The sequence below is a fragment of the Tympanuchus pallidicinctus genome, unplaced genomic scaffold, assembly GCF_026119805.1.
Source record: "Tympanuchus pallidicinctus isolate F22 unplaced genomic scaffold, pur_lepc_1.0 scaffold1, whole genome shotgun sequence".
Taxonomy (NCBI): Eukaryota; Metazoa; Chordata; class Aves; order Galliformes; family Phasianidae; genus Tympanuchus; species Tympanuchus pallidicinctus.
Window position 1 is genome coordinate 91,080,575 of NW_026294618.1, and position 16,537 is coordinate 91,097,111.

The 16,537-nt window shown below is 42.5% G+C and overlaps 1 protein-coding gene across 1 annotated transcript; it reads left to right on the top strand.

The window, feature by feature from the left end:
- The first annotated feature begins 975 nt into the window (after positions 1-975).
- Positions 976-9,087, top strand: LOC128089285 (mitochondrial amidoxime reducing component 2-like). The gene is made up of 7 exons (XM_052700545.1): positions 976-1,256; positions 1,337-1,510; positions 4,740-4,902; positions 5,230-5,370; positions 6,413-6,474; positions 6,566-6,637; positions 7,153-9,087. Exons 1-7 carry the CDS (start codon positions 991-993, stop codon positions 7,277-7,279), a joined length of 1,005 nt encoding a protein of 334 aa, XP_052556505.1. The 5' UTR covers positions 976-990; the 3' UTR covers positions 7,280-9,087.
- Positions 9,088-16,537: the final 7,450 nt, after the last annotated feature.

Below are 16,537 nucleotides of genomic sequence, written 5' to 3' on the forward strand. Positions count from 1 at the left end.
TAACATTGTGATCAAAGTATGGCCCTATTCCTGTGCAAGTGCTGTTAGATTCTTAGAATACTCTGGAAATGGGTTGGTGGTTCAGAGGGGCTTCAGGAGGTCTCACTCTCCCCCTGTGCAAATGACAGCAAGATGACTCCTTGGTGTGCAGGCATAGTTTATGAGATGTCCCTCCCCTACTAAGTTTGCCTGTTGTAATTCAGCCGGTCTTGTGTAGTCATCCCAAGATAAGAAAATCAGCCTGGAGGAATACCTCACCTTTGCAAAGCTCCCCCTTCCAACTGCTCCTTATTTCACAGAATCATCAAGGTTGGAAAGACCACTGAGTTCACCTTGTCCAACCCTCAACGCATCCCCACCATGCCCACTAACTGTGGCCCACTGACTATTGCCCTCAGTGCCACATCTCCATGTTTCCTGAACACCTCCAGGAGCGGTGACTCCACCACCTCCCAGGGCAGCCTGTGCCACTCTGTCAGAGACATTTTTTCCCAATATTCAATCTGAACCTCTGCTGGCGCAGCTTGAGGCCATTCCCTCTCATCTTGTAGCTGCTGCCCAGGAGAAGAGGCGAAACCTCTTCACCACAACCTCCTTTCAGACAGTTGTAAAGATGGACAGGGTCTCCCCTGAGCCTCCTTTCTCCGGAGTGAACAATCCCGGTTCCTTCAGTCGCTTTCAATAAGACTGGAGCTTCGGACCCCTCACAGCTTTGCTGCCCTTCTCTGGCCACGCTCCAGGGCCTCAGTGTGTTTCTCTGCTTCCAGGCAGCAGCAACAGGACAAGAAATAATGGCCCTAAGTTGTACCAGGGAAGGCTCAGGTTGGGTATTCGAAAAAACTTATTCTCAGAAAGAGCGACGGCGCAGCGCCACAGGCCGCCCGCGGAGGCGGCGGTGTCCCCCCGTCCCTGCGCCCCCCGAACCGGAAGGGGGCGGCCCCGACCCGCCTCCCTGCCCGCGCCGTCAGCTCCGCGCGGCGCTCGGTCGCCATGATGGGGGCGCAGGGTCTGATGGTGTCGGCGCCGCGGGGCTGGCTGTGGGGGGCGGCGGCGGTAGCGGCGCTGGGCGTCCTGCTCGGGGCCTGGCGCTGGACCCGAGGGAGAGCCGCGGGGCGCCGCCGCCGCCCGGGCCGGCTGCAGCGGGTGGGCACGGTGTCCAGCCTGTTCGTGTACCCCGTAAAGTCGTGCCAGGGGGTGGCGGTGCAGCGGGCGCGGGTGACGCCGATGGGGCTGCAGAGCGGGGAGATGCGGGACAGGTAGGGCAGCCCTGCGCGGGGCTGCGGCGGGGATCTCCGCGCCGGGCATCGCGTGTTCAGCCTCGCTCCGTATCGTTCAGGTTTTGGCTCGTGGTCAAGGAGGACGGGCACATGGTCACGGCTCGTCAGGAGCCGCGTCTCGTCCTCATCTCTACCGGCTGTGAAAATGGTTACCTGACCCTGAGCGCCCAGGGGATGAAGAAGCTGTGTCTGCCCGTGAAGCTGCCCCGCAAAAACCCGGTGCAGAACTGCAGGTATGGGAGGGCGGGGCGCCGCCCGGGATCCCCTCGTTCCTCCCTGCTGTCTGCCTGCTGTACTGTGCCTCGCTCGCGTGCTTCACGGCCGGGCGATGGTTGGCATTTTGAGTGGAACTGGCAGGTGAAATTCTCTTACTATTATGCGAAAGGCCGGGGTTGATGGTAACAAAAAAGGTCCGCTTCTGATGTGATAAACAGTAGCGGAGGAAAGTCTCAGGTAAGATAACCTAGCGTTCAAAGACTAAGTTGTGCTCTTTGGTCTTTGGACCATGTATAGTTTGCTTGTTCGTGTTTGCTTGCCTGTTCTCACGTGGGTGAGTGGTTGTATCTCAGCGCCTCAGTCCTGTGTTTCCTGGTCACTGCCGCTGTGTGCATCAGCAGTTTGGGGTTCAGGTCCATGCCCCCTCACAGAGCTGTTTCAGATGAACTGCTTACAGGCAGCCATCTCATTCTTAGAATCAACCATTGTGAAGATTGGAAAGGAACCTCTGAGATCATCAATCCAACTGTCCCCGTACCAGGAAAAGAACCTCTGAGATCATCAATCCAACTGTCCCCCTACCACCAATACTGCTCTCTGTCCACATCCCTGTGCCACATCTCCACGTTTCTTGAACCCCTCAGGGACATTGACTCCTCCACCTCTGGGCAGCCTGTGCAACTGCCTCACTGCTCTTCCTGAGAAAAAACTTCTTCCTAAGATTCATCCTTGTGCCTGCAGTCATGTGGGATGGGCTTGCCCTGGTTATTTCTCTCATGTATTGAAATCTGTGCTGGGGAATGGGAGAGGGAAGCAGAATATCCCTATTAGAATATCAATTCATACCTAAGGTTACTTAGTAACTGTACTCCGTGTTAGTTCTTGCAGAGATACCGCTTAGTGTTGTTAGTTTGGGTAGCACAGGAGGTTAGTGTGCCAACTGGTACAATTAAAACTAAGTGCTGGAAAAGAACTCTATTTGCTTTTAATATAAATCAGTTGCTATGATGGCCCCTGATTAGCACAGCTCAGTAGCTCTGTAAATACAAAGGAGGAGAGAGTTACAGATGTTAAGGTTTCTCACAGAGAAATAGGGCAGTATATTAAAAATCAGTCTGTACAGTCTATATGTTAGCCAATGAGACACGTATCAGAAATGTACACTATTTTCAATAGGTTATTTTCAAATTGTTGTGCAGTTAGAAGAAGGTTTAAATAGACTTAAGTGCATTTCCGTGATGAAAAATTATCTTAGACTTTGCAATTTTAGATCTCAGGAATTTAATTTTCTCTCAAGTCCTCTTTCTTTAGTTTGATAAACCTTTGCACCCCATTGCTTTAAAATTGCTAGATTTTTTGGAGAGTAAATAAGCAGAAGTTAGATGCAGGTAAATGGACTATGAACATTATGAAGTTTCTGGTGGTGCCATAGATATAAAATTAGCAGTACCTTGCCTAGTTCTTTTCAAGACAAGTCCTGAGGTTTTGCATGATGTTGCTGCTTTTGTGCTCCAGGCTGGCTGATTTGATGCATTAAGAGTGAGGTTTGGGGACAGTAATATATTCAGGCAAATGAAGATCTGGTTTTTGATCCCAGATTTTTCCCTTCCAGCCTGTGAATGGGAGTTTTTGCTTTGCTGCACCACACAACCTGCGGGCAAGGAGAGCATGGTGCCTTCAGATCAGTGCTGGCTCATGCCCAGTAGTAGGTGGGAGCTAACAATGCAATATTGCATCTGGCTGCAAAAGGCTGTGTAGGTCTGCACACACAAACTGAACACACACAAATAAATTTGGAGTGTTTCTGAAAAGAAAGTAAGCAAGCAGGAGTGGTTTGTTATTGGTTAGTTTTGCAGAGGTGGTTTGTGTGAGTGAAAAGAAATTGATCTTTCTGGCAGCAGAAGCCCATTGCTGGCTGTCATTTCCTGGAGCTCTGAGCCTTCCCATGGGTGTTTGTGAGGTCCTGGCAGCAGGAATGGGCTCCGAGGAGCTCGGTGTAGGATTAGATGAGCTGCCTGAGCATCTGCATGCATAAAGCTATGTAGCATGCTGTTGCAAGGGTAGAAAAAACTGCAGAGCGTTTGTGTCAACAGTAGTAAAACAATTCATGACTGTTGCTGGAATTTATGTACTGAGTTGAGGTTTACCTTGTCCTGTGAGGAAAGTGTTTCTTGCATAAATTTGTTTTAAATTCTGCTGCTGGTGGCTTTTTGTGCCCCGTGGACTTTGCTTCCATTATAAATGTTTAACCTCTCCTAGCATCTGGAATAGCTCAGTATCTTAAATTTGAGCTTTGCTTGTTGAATTAGTTGCCTGTTGCCAGATCTCACTGGGGTGAGACCATGCCAGCGGCCTCATAAAAGGCTGGCATGTGTCCTTTTGTTGTTGTGCCTAATGTGGTGAGGGGAGCAAAGCCATCTTCCAGAGAGTTCTTGGGAGACAGATCGTTTTTGGGAAAGGGTCTCATTGAAAACAGTGGTTGAAGTTTGCATTGTACTTCCTGCTCCACTTTGAGCTGACAGGCTGGTTCTCAGGTGGTCTGGATGTAGTGTGTGATTTGATTTTGCTGATTTTTTTTATTTTTATTTTTTGGTGGAGTGTGTAAATACCAGCCTCTGACAAACTGTTTTGCAGCCCCTACTGTTTCATAGTTAAAATACATATGGCGTATGCAAATTTCTTGATGTCAGAATGCAGCAGGAAGAGATCCATTGGTGGCAGAGTTTTACTCAGCTTTGGGTAAACTTTACAGCACTAAAACGTGAAGGAAAACATCCTTAACAATCAGAGACGATATCTGCAAGTTCTAATTTCAGTAATTAACCACATCCTTCAAAATGCCACTCATCAAATTAATTACCTGTCAGTCAGTTTTTGGTAGAGATCTTTTGGTGTTAGTCATAAGTAAATGTAAGAAAATACTTGTTTTCCCCACTTGAGAATAGACAGACAGGTTTGTTACTGGTTGCTGTGTTACAGTCAGCCCTGGGCACCTGAACTCTTTGCGGCTTGTTCTTTTACCAGCTGATATTGTCCAGCCACGTCTGTGTTACTCAGCTTCCTACAAGAAGATTGCACACTGGATATGATCCTCATGCCAAATTCAGCAATCTTCCACCTTGTTAATTCAGGTGGTTTATTACCTGCGTCTAGCTACTACTGTTAAAATGCTTACTTTTGAATAGCGACACTGCTTGAGCCCTTGGCTTTCCAGCTAACTTGCTAATATGCCTTGTGATCCCTTAGGGTGTTTGGATTGGATATTCAAGGCAGGGACTGTGGTGATGAAGTGGCTCAGTGGATCACCACATTCCTGAATTCAGAGCCATATCGGCTAGTGCACTTCGAGCCTTCCATGGTGCCAAGAAAGTCAAAGGACGTAATAAACCTTTTCCGAACCACTGACGAGGTAATTAATGCTCTTGTTTCCTCCTTAAGCCACTCATGCTTGCACAGTTCTTGTGACAGCTGCTGTAATTTCAGCTTAATTCTATTAATAGAAGTTTAATTTTACGGTTTGAGCAAATGAAAGTTGTAGCAATTTCTGAAATTGCAAGTGAAGTAACTGCCTTTTTTCTAACTTAATTCCACCAAAACTAAAATCTGAATACAGCATCTTAATACTGCCAGGCAGATAAATGGCCTCTTGTTGCAACATATCAGTGTGTAACTTATCTTTTGCCATTTACTCCCATGCTCTTACAGCTTGACAATTTGTTTGTGTTTGTTTTTGTAGGTTGCCTATCCTGACTGTAGCCCAGTGTTGATCATCTCAGAAGCTTCCTTGGAAGACTTAAATACCAGATTGGAGAAGAAAGTTAAGATACAGAACTTCAGACCGAATATTTTTGTGTCAGATTGCAGTGCTTTTGAGGAGGTAAAATAGATCTGAAATGGTTTTTTTGAAGTCTTGGATATGTTTTTCTTCTTCAACTCAATTTCCTTGGGATGTGGTGCCAACATGGATGAGGAAAGCTGCTGTTCTGCGATGTACAGCTGGATTCCAGAGAGATACAGCTTCTTCTTGCTTGAATCCATGTGAATCATTGAGGGGAGGTGACAAGTCTGTGAACCTAATTAGCTTAGCAAAGGATGACATCAGTGTATTTAAGTGACAGTTTACTATTAAAGTTCGCCTTTAAGTGTGAAGCAAAGAAAGCTGTGCATGCTGTAATTGATCAGATTATCAATATACATTAACAATTTGCAAAATTGTGAATGCAGTGTTTCATAGCTCTTGGCACAAGAGTAAAACTGGCCCTTGTTATTCTGCAGTACCATCACTACATCTCTGCCTGCATTCTGGTGGTTCAAAAAGTACTGTTTATGAAGGTATCTGGTGGAATTGGTACCTGTCAATGAATCCAGTGAATCCAGGGGTTTCAGCAATTGACTCAAACGCCTCAGCAGAACTGTTGTCTTGGGAAAGTTTTTTTTCTTGGATAAAAAGATCATCTGGAGCCTAAAAAGCAGAAATTCAGCAGACCACCAGCTTTGAGTAGGAAGTAAACTATACCCTGCTAGGGTGGATAATAGGTGCCATAGCAAAGTTGAAGCTCCAATTAAAAACTCAGTCAACAGCCGTATTTTTTTTTGTAAATAGGTTTCTGACCATATATGGGACCTGACTTCTGTAATAAGTCTTTTAACTGGATACAACCACCAAAGACCCCAGAGTCCCAAATTAACACAGTGCATCTGTGATATTAGACTTTAACACACATAGCAATCCTAGGAATAGATGGCAGTTGGTAGAAATTGGATGAATATTCACATATCGAAACATATCTGTATGCTTTCAGTCATGGGGATGTGTGCTCTTAAAGATGGTTATCTGGAGTGGTGCTGCCTGTTCAAGGGGTGACTGGTGGGATTGGTTGTGCGTGGTGCATCTTATCTGTGTATAAACCTTTCCTCAGGACAGCTGGGAGGACGTTCTTATTGGTGACGTGGAGATGAAAGGGACAGTGTGCTGTGGAAGGTAAGCATTTGAGAGTGTTGCTTTACATGAAGGTATAAAGATTTATAGTAAAAAAAAAAAGTGAATGATTTGATGCTGTTTGTCATTGCAGGTGTATTTTAACGACTGTTGACCCAGACACTGGAGTTCTGGACAGGAAAGAGCCTCTGGAAACATTGAAAAGGTTTAAAAATACCAGTGTGTTTCAGGATGTGTGATTGGATTTAGGCTAGATCCCAACACATGCTAGGCTGATGTTTTAAAAGTGGTTTTAAGGATGTGTGGGATGTAATAATGCAAAGATCTGTGTTTATTGGCTTCCGTTCTATTTTATGCAATACTGTGTGGTAAGAAAATTCAGGAAGTTCTCTCTTCTTTCTTGCAAACTTTATATTCGCTGCTCTTTCATCAGTGCTAGAATGAATGCTTGGTGTGACAGATATTTAAGGTATTTTAAAGGTTTGATTTTTGCAGCTTTAGCATTTCTTCTTTAAAGTATCTTCTGTGTATGTGGTAAATGTACGAATGTGTGAGTGCAGTCAGATTCTCTCTCTCTGTCTGAAGTGCTTAGTTATAGTGCTTGTTTAGTTTGTACTCTAGTATGGTGGTCCAAACATCATATGTCCTCTCTGCCACCACTGCTTTTTGATGTTTAGGGTGTGCTTCCACTGCTTCTAAGGAAGTGTTCTCTCTTTGCAGTTATCGCCTGTGTGATCCATCAGAGCGACACATATACAAATCCAGCCCTCTCTTTGGAAAATACTTTGCTATTGACAAAACTGGAACAATTCAGGTTGGAGACCCTGTGTACAAGATGATCGAGTAATGGCAAACGTTTTTGTCAGATGACTTTTCACTTGGATGTGTAAATTGCTCATGTGCAAACACGGTCACTGATGGAAATTTGTACTTTTTTCTTATTCCTTTTCAATGCTGTATTTCTTTGTAGGGTGCAGGCTGTCTTTTGAAGCTATGAACTTTCAATCATTTTAGATCTTATCAAACAGCATGCATGTAGCAGCTGAGTCTTTAGTTTTTGTCAGGGTGTCAGAAGAAATTCTATGATAGGATAAACTTCACAGCACTGCTGCGGGTTTCACATCTCCAAGAATTTTACATTGAGCCTAACATCAGAATCCAAACTAATTTTCATGTACTTTGCTTCATGTAATAGATGCCTTCAGTGCCTATGAAGAACTTTTACCCTTACTGTTATTCATTTAGTTCTCTCCTTCCTTCCCTAACCAAATGCCAGGACTTTGTATGAAGCTGATGATTATACTATCTATTATGTTTTATACTGCACAAAACTGACAGGGATGTGATGCACTCTGGATGGTATCAGTAATATTTTTTCCTTAAATGTAGCTTAATCATGAAAATGAAAAAGTCCAGATCATCGTGAAGAAATCCAAACCTGTCATCTTTTGAATGCTTGGCTGCCTGATGCTTTGTTATGAATTGCTAGATCTGGAAAGGCTGTTGAACTAGCCAAAAATAGGAGTAATTAAATGTGAAGGTCAAGTAATGATTCAGTTTTGTGTTTGGATTTGTTGTACTCTGCTGTGAATATGAGATTGGAATTTTGCTGCATGTTCACAGCTCAGCCCTGTAAGATGAAGATGAAGAACCCTTGTGCCTTTGAGTAAATTCAAATGGATGCATCTGGCAAGCATGAAGCAAGCATATGGGGAAGGTAGTTTTCTATTATTTGTAAGCTCAGAATTGCTCCAAATAGCCTTTATTAGCAGAGTGCTGTGTAGGTGCTTGGCTTCCCTGTGATGGATAAGTACTCAGCTGGTCTACCATCATGTATTGGTACGTAGTTATGCCTAATGCAGTGACTAGAGGGAGGAAGTGAGGGGAGAAGTGTCTTCTTCTAAATACAAGACAGTCCTGAGGTTCACTTTAAAACAGTGTTTGTTAAAAATCCTGAATACTAGAGGCTGAAGCGTAGTGGAATTCCTAGTAGTTAGTACTATTAAGCAAAGGCAGCCTGCTGGCCTGCCAAAGCAATTAGTTGAGTGTGTCTGTTCATTGAGTCAAAGAAGTGGAGTGAACGAGCTGAAGTTTTGCCTCTAGCCTAGTGTACTTTTTTGTTGTTCTTTGAGCACCACTTTAGGAATTGCATCACGCGTTGAATGGCATAGATTGCATTTCATTTTGTGCTGCCATTGATTGGACTAGTTTTCAAATGAGGTAGTCTTGCCAGCTATCCGAACTGCATCTCTGTTCCTGTTAGGAAAATGCAATAGATCTAAAACCCTAATTTATCCCTCTCAAAGCCCCTTAGAAGAATTTGGTTAGAATGCTAAACTGAGTATGCCCTGAGTATAACAGATTTGACAAATGATGTTTAAATCCACTATGTGGGGAGCTGAAGAGGGTAACTAATGAAGGTTGTAATATAAATATATTCCTACAAACGTTGAACTGCTGTAACTTTAGGAATTAAATTTGAATTTACTAGAGCCATTTAGGAAATTGACTGCAAAACATGTCACTCAAAATACAACATTTTTGTAATTGTGCACTTTAAGATGTTAATGCTTTTTCTAACGATAAAGAAAAAAGCTAAAGTACAAACTTCTATTGAATCCTGACTGTTTTAAGGAGTAAAATTTGTTAATCATTTTTCTTTGTTTCCATTTTTGACCTTTAACTGCTGCTGCTGTTTACTGGACTTTGCATATAATTAACTAGAGTTTGTTTAATTTTTTATTTATTTTCCCTCTTAAGTTTGGGAAATTCCAATTAATTCCAGTTAACCAGAGGAAGCCATACACATAAGAGAGCAGAATCATTGGGTGTAAGTGGTCCACTACCCCAACTTCACGGCTCTAATGATCAAGATTATGAAAAAAGATATTTACAACCACCATCTTTTCTCCACAGACATAAAAAAACAGGGAATATTCTGAAAGTAGGAAATTGCAGTACATTCATGTGAATACAAGAGATGCGAAATACGAAATTCCCTAAATATGAAGTCTTGTTTTAAATCATTTCTTGGGCCAGTGTAGTCTTGCAGAACTGTGAGAGTGAAGAACAGTCCTTGGCTGTAATTTCCTAATTGCTTAGGATTTGAGAGGGGTGCATTCTAAGTCAAAACTTGCCTTGAAAAAGAGGAAGAACTATGATTTTCATTTTAAGGAGGAAAAAAAGCCCTCCAGAGGCATTGTTTCACTTCATATGAGAAGAAAAGAGATTCTCTGCACTTGCTACTCCAAATAGCAAAGGTGTTTCAAAAAAGGATGGCCACAGTGTTAATTTCTAATTTCTCCTAGAAGCTTAAATTGTCTTATTCTTATTTTGAGATCTTTAAGAAATTCCCTGCACTGGGCAGATGCAGAGCTGAGGACTGCTGCATCTACAAACCTTGTTTCTTTCAGACCAAAAATTCTTAAGTGTCTCCCTGTCCTTCCCGAAACAACCAACAGCAACAAAAACTTCCAATCATTGCACCAGGAAAACAAAAAATCAACAGGAAAGAAAAGCTCACCACCAATGCACTTGCAGGCATCAAAAACACGTGCATCAGCCTTCAGCCAGAGAAGATGCAGGGTCCCTCCATCTGCTCAGCAGGATGCCAATGCTTTCCCATCAGGGAGGATCTGTTCTGGAGGAGCAGTTCTTTGATTTGTTTATTATGAAAAAAGTTCCAATGGCTCTGCTCCAAGTCATAGAAAAGTTGTATACTGATCAACTTTTGGGTTTATTTACTCAGTACATGTAACTGTACCAGAGCTATATACCAGCATCTTTTTACTGAAATTGTATTTTCCTAAGATGTTCTGTCAAGGTGAGTACACTTACAAGATCATCTTCCATGGTCCTTTGAATGCCAGTGCTTGTCTTGCATTCCTCTGACCTTTCTGAGACTCAAAAATAGCTGATCATCCCACCCCAGTGAACTTTCTATGTAAATAAATACAGTTGATGCCAGCTACTTTTGAAGAAACTATATTTAAAGCTGTTCACTAATACCACATAATTACTGCCCTCCCTCATTCCCTTGGGATTGTTTGGCCTTTTTAAGTGGTATGCTTTTGGATAAAGTAGATGTCTTTGGCATGCCCTTTCTGAAGGGTCTTCCCAGTTACTGTTTAATATATCCTCCATTAATCCAAGAAGAGAGGCCAGTGTATTTTATCTAATTAGCTAGAGGGAGCTGTCAAAGTGGATTTGGGGCTGGATTGGAAGACTTCAGGATGCATGAACTGGAAGGGGGAAGCAGGCGCAGAGGTGAGTCTGGATGCAGCTGCAGTTGTACCAAGTGTATTCTAAAAAAGCTGATACAGTATTCATAATTGGTGTCAGAGAGCTGGTTGGTTTTGGGTTTATTTGCAAATTGCCAGTGTGCAGTCTGCATGTTCTCCCATAAATGACAAAATCACAAAATTCTCCACAAAAGGTATTTATGGAAAAGGTATTTTCCCCTCTCACCCCCGCCCCAAAGACTTTCTCACTTTCTTCAGCTGTCGATGTAATGTGGACGTTGCATTTCCTTCACTCTTAAACCCTTCATATATTCAGCTGTTCACAGTGTGTGTATCAGTGTGTATGTATTTCTATGTGTGCACATTTATCATTGAATGTATAAGGCAACTTCAAGTAGCATGGTTTGCATACTTTGCTTCTGCCAGGTTTCCCTGCCCCAAACAAATATCTGAAGGCATCTCAAGCTGGCAAGATAGCAATAATTTCCACTTTATTTCCATCTCTGATTGCTTACTTTTTCCCATGGGAAAATGCTTTTGAACGGCATTTAACTTGTGTAAGGGACTGGAAGCTCCATTCCTGCAAAAATGTGAAGGTTCCCTGGCTTGCTATTCTTGTTTCATTCTCACCACAACCTATTATAGATGCCTGCAAGGATTTTTTTTTTCTCTTTCCTGGAAGATTTCCATTGAAGTTTGAGGCATCACTTCTGATACATTTCTGGGACTGAAAACTTGCTGGCATCAGTAAAATACAGCAAGATATTACACTAGTACAACTTGTCCCAGCCTTGGATGAAATTGGCTCCTTGTGATAATTAGCTTTTGAAACTTCAGAACAAAGCTTTTATTTTTCTTCCCTTTATTTTCCTTTGCTTATTTTTGTCCTTCACTTCATTCTCCAGTCTTAGTAACTGGAAAACAACTTGATGTAAGGGACCTTAAGGGAAGCTTTTTCTACATGCTAAGCCTCCATCTTCCTGTTACATTTTAAGTGTACTTTGTCATACAATGACATGTCCCTTAGAGTATCTGAGTATTTAGTCATCTTTTCTTCAGGTTCAACGTCTTTCCTACACTTGTGGTGGCCCTCCATTCAGTGGATCGTGTAGCTCTCAGGCAGCAGGATTATGTGATTGGCTATACTTACATTGAAATCAAAACATTGGCATTCAGCAGTGCCAAGAAATAAATAAATGGCCAAAATCCTCTTTACTAACTTGTCCCAAGTGAAGTATTGTACGTGGTTATTTTCACTTTGGTTGCATCTGTGGCCAGAGCAAGGATGAGCAGCATTGCTAAAAGCAGCCTGTGCTTTGGGGGCCATGCCCTGTGCAGACCAAAGCTATGCCAGACAGCAACAGGAGAATGACAACAAGTATGTGAAGGTTTCACACAAATGAGCTGCTTGAAAGCTCTTCTTCCTGTCAGTCTGATAAGAAATAACTATGTTAGGCAAAATCTCACAAGCTACCTCTGGGAAAAAATCTAGGGTTTCCGTGTCGGGGATTAGAAACTTGTGAAAATGATGGGTGTTGTTCATGAAGCCAGCTGGTGAAACAGGAAGCCACCTCTAAATGAGAGCTAGGAGCACTTGTACAACACCCTGGTGGCTGTCCCACCGAGGGCTTACAGCTTCTTGGTCGAGTCTGGAGCTTCCTCCACACGCCAGTGGAAGGGGAGTGTTCCTTATCTTCCTTGGAGTGAAACTTGAGATGCTCTGATGGTGAGAGTGTGCCCTGCCAACGCTTTGCAATCAGAAGGCAGTGGTTGGGCAGTGTTCTGGAACTGTTGGTCCTAAAGGGCTGTAGAGGCAATCATAGATTCATAAAATGGTTGAGGTTGGAAAAGACCTGCAAGATCATCGCACCTCTTCTTCCTGCTTCTGGAAAAAACAGAACCAAAAGAAGCAATAATACTGAGGCATATGTTATCTCTTGATGTGATGGAAAACTGAATTAGTCTAACGTCTGTAGAGAGTACAACAAATGTGTGGTTTCATTGCCGCTTTCATTTATACTTGTCAAAACTCACAGCACAATATGGTACATTTTCACCCTCTGTTTTCATTGGAAGTTGCTTTTAGAGTGACTCATTTGTTATTTGTGTTTTCTGTGGTTCCAGAGGCATTCCACATTTCGGTTGCTCTGCTTTTGTCCTCTGTGTGCCTTAGTCACTGGGGATCTAGGTATTGCCTTTGAACTGTTTAATTTAAAGGTGTGTTAACCCTAAGGAGTTTGTCCATTATCTCGTGGACCAAGAGTCAGACCTGAAACTGTAGGATTTCACTTGGGATCTCAGTGTATCCTGTACGTTCTTTGCCTTTCTCCTTTCTTTGATATCTTCTCGTTGAATATCACTGCAGAGATTTGTGACCTTAAGTCTGGTTGCTTACTCTTCGGAGTTGTTTTTTTTTTTCACTGTGAGCTGTTTAGCCTGAAGTTTTAATGATGAACTTTCCACAAAGGACATCTCTGCTTTTGTTAATGTGTTGTTTATGTACACAAATGCAGCACTGGAAAAGTAGAAATTTTGCTGTAAGACCTATTTTGCTGAGGCTGATGTCCACAAAATGCCAATGTGGTCTGCTGTAGGGGACTAAGATGTGTCTGTAAAGGGTTCTGTTGAGAACCAGCTGAATTCTACCTGCTTTCAATCGTCTTGCAGAACTCATAACTTTTCCCAGATGAAAGAATTTGGCTTGAACTCACTATCAGATCTTAGGACTCCATATGAAGTTTAAGTCATCATAAATGTAACAAAGTGTGGGTTTCCAGGAAAGGGAATCATTAATTTGAGGGACCGGTGTCCTTTGCTGCATCCTCAATGACAGATCCAGCTGAGCATCTTTCACTCTTGCCTGGAGAGGCTTTACATTTGGCAACACTGGGTCCTAAATCTGTGCTAGCTCTGCAGTTGTCAGCAAACTGCTCTCCTACCCTTATGTTTTTCCAGATGTTCAATGAAGTAAAGCCACATTTTACTCTTATTGTCGGCTGTTTGACAGTGCTTCTGCTTTTTTAAATAAATACAAGTCTTAAGATCTTAAATCAGTGATAAAGTATAAAATACTCTTTAAAACCAGATTGGAATAGAGTTGCTGTTGCTCACCTGTTAGGGCTCGATGGCTATGACTGGAGCTCAGATTCCTCTTGGATGGACATTCTGGGAAGCATTGCTGCCCTTGCTATGTAGGTGGAAGCCCAGCTCTTTCAGCAGGGCTCTTGGGAGGGATCTCCCTTGCCGTGTGCAGGGAAATTGATTTACTTTGGAATTGGCTGACCCACGTATCGATGGAAGTTGTGTCATTGTTTTCAGTGAAAGAAGACCAGGCCTTCAGTGATTTTATGTATGTACTTCCCTTATTTCAGAGCATTTCTGAAACAGCTGCCGCATTCCCTTCTGATTTGAGTTGTGTTGCGTGAACTTCTGGAAAAACGTTATCCCTACACAGATCTGAATTACTTGCCAAGCTTTGTTTATTCTTTCCTCTCTTGCCACCAGGTGACTGATGTTCAGTTCTTGAAGCTTTGTTAGCTGTGTTTACAGCATAAGCTTATTCCTCCTACTAGAAAAATGGTCATGAAATGAATATGAAGTTATTTTAGACCATATGTTTTATCTGACCAGCGAAGTGAGGAACCTGACAGAATACAACGTGCAGGACAGCTCTTTGGCACTGTATTTTGTCAAGCAGAGCAATGTGACTAAAACACATGCTGATGGAAAAGAGCACTTTAAAAGTATGAGAGAAAGTTTAATGTTGGGTGTTAGAAGATGAAAGAAATAAAAATTGGATTTGCATTTTTCCCAGCCAGGAAAGGAAAGTGGAGGCAGCAACTTTTTGTGCTGCTGTAGTTACATGAGTGTAGCACAACTGAGTTCCAGCATATCAGAATTGTATTACACATAATATTGTCCAGTCATTCACTGTAGAGAATGAATATGTATGGTCACTTTTCCATCCAATGTCCTACTGTCTGCTGTGGACAGGACTGTTTCTTGGATAGCAAAAGCAGCAGGCATGTTTGGGGGCATGTGACCTTGGGAAAGTTCCAGCTGCTGTGAGCAATAGCCCTTGATGCTCGTGGCTGCTTCATTCTGTCGTCAGAATAAGCACTCAAAACTTGCACAAACGAACAGTGCTTCCAATGAGTGTGTTTATTTACAGCACATTTCGTACTGAAGAGTTCAAATCAACTGAAGTGCTAAAAACTTTGCTTAGATTGGGTTTGTTTATTTATTTTTGAGGAGCCTGTATGTATGGGACTGTGTTATGGGGTTTCATTGTAATCAGCTCTTGAACTTTGTTTTATGCACCTCCATTCCTATACCCATATACGAAGCTACCAAAAGAAAATTATCAGATGGCAAATTCACACGCTTGGAAGAAGAGATGATGGCTTTTAGAGGTAAGTCTATCCAGACTTCCACTGACTAGATGCCTTCTTCACAGCCTTTTTTATCAAATGGTTGAGTATCTCGAGACAGATTTTGTTAATAGAACAAAATGTATTGGAAAGATGGTAACGTGTTTTATCTATGTATGTTGTGGCTGTATGTCAGTGATGACAATCAGGATTTCCCTGTTCTCTGTAATTCTCTCTTTGCAGCAGCCCATGCAGGAAAGTTGATGCAGTCGCGTTTTGCTTTGTTAATGATTATTTCTTATTTTGTCTGTTAGTGGAAATACATAGATGGGATAACAGGAGCACAAGGGTAGGCAATCTATAGATTATAGGTCTAGTATAGTTGTTTGAAGGCAAGCAGTGGGGTGAAATGAATGAGACTTCTGTTTAGAGGTGAATGCTGCTCCTAACTCTGCCTGAAGTGACCCCTGCAGCCCTCCTGTGCTTCACCTGTGACGTGGGTGGGTTCCTGTGTGCTTTCCTTGTGAAGGTGCTGCGTGTGGCAGTAAACTTTCTGAAGTGTCAGGACTATTAGACATAATCAGCTGCAGAAGCAAAGGAGGAGCCCCCAGTCCCCTCTGAGCCATTCCCTGGCACCAGAGCAAGCCCAGCTCTTTTACCACCAAGTGCTGAGGATTGCTGGTATTCATCCACTGTTTTTATAAGCCATGGAGGAGGAACCATGGGTTTAATAAACATGCTCAGAGTGCATAGATAAAGCCTCTTAAGAAGTGCTAAATCAACATCAAAACTTTAAGGATTTTGATCAGTAGTTGTGAAATCTCTTCATCTCCACAATCGCTTATTTTGGTACTGTATTTACATCCAAGTTTTCTCCGTTCCTTTTGCATGGTGGTTTTCCTTCATTTGGATGAGTTTCAAACACAAAAAATGTGAAAACAGCATAGATTAAAAGGAGATGATGTGATATTTGCGCCTTGTTAAATCTTACTAATTTGTTAAAGAAGATTTCAGCTCAGCACTTCATTAGGACCTAGGGCAGCCAATCACTACAATGTAAGAAAAATGTAGTTTAATCAGAGGTGAGTATTTGAATGGATTAATATATTAATAAGACTAAATGTGTATGTGTAACCTCAGTAAGCCATGTGCAGAAAAGCTTACTGGGCTTTTGGGATGTCGTGTACTGAGCTCTGGGTAAGAGCTGGTTTTTACTGCTTGGATGCCCTTTCCCCACCCTGTGTCCCTTCTTATCACCGTTCCAGCCCCAGGTCTCTGCTATTTTGACACCTGCCGGGTCTCGAGTTGAACCCAGTTAATTAATTCATATGTTGTTGGCTATTTCAATAAAAATACCAGATTGTTTACAGAGAAATTAAGCAATCTGCCCCTGAGCGCAGCCTCATGGGACATCCAAGGACAGCTGTAAAGTTCTTTTTAAGAAGTTCTGGTTAATGTCAGCTGAGAAGGCTCTTGGTAAACAAATGAATAATT

What these genes read in the sequence shown, in the direction of transcription:
- LOC128089285 (XM_052700545.1), top strand. Translation starts at nt 991, where the DNA reads ATGATGGGGGCGCAGGGTCTGATGGTGTCGGCGCCGCGGGGCTGGCTG. An exon ending in AGCGGGGAGATGCGGGACAG is followed by an intron (nt 1,257 to 1,336) that starts GTAGGGCAGCCC and finishes CGTATCGTTCAG; the next exon opens with GTTTTGGCTCGTGGTCAAGG. An exon ending in AACCCGGTGCAGAACTGCAG is followed by an intron (nt 1,511 to 4,739) that starts GTATGGGAGGGC and finishes GTGATCCCTTAG; the next exon opens with GGTGTTTGGATTGGATATTC.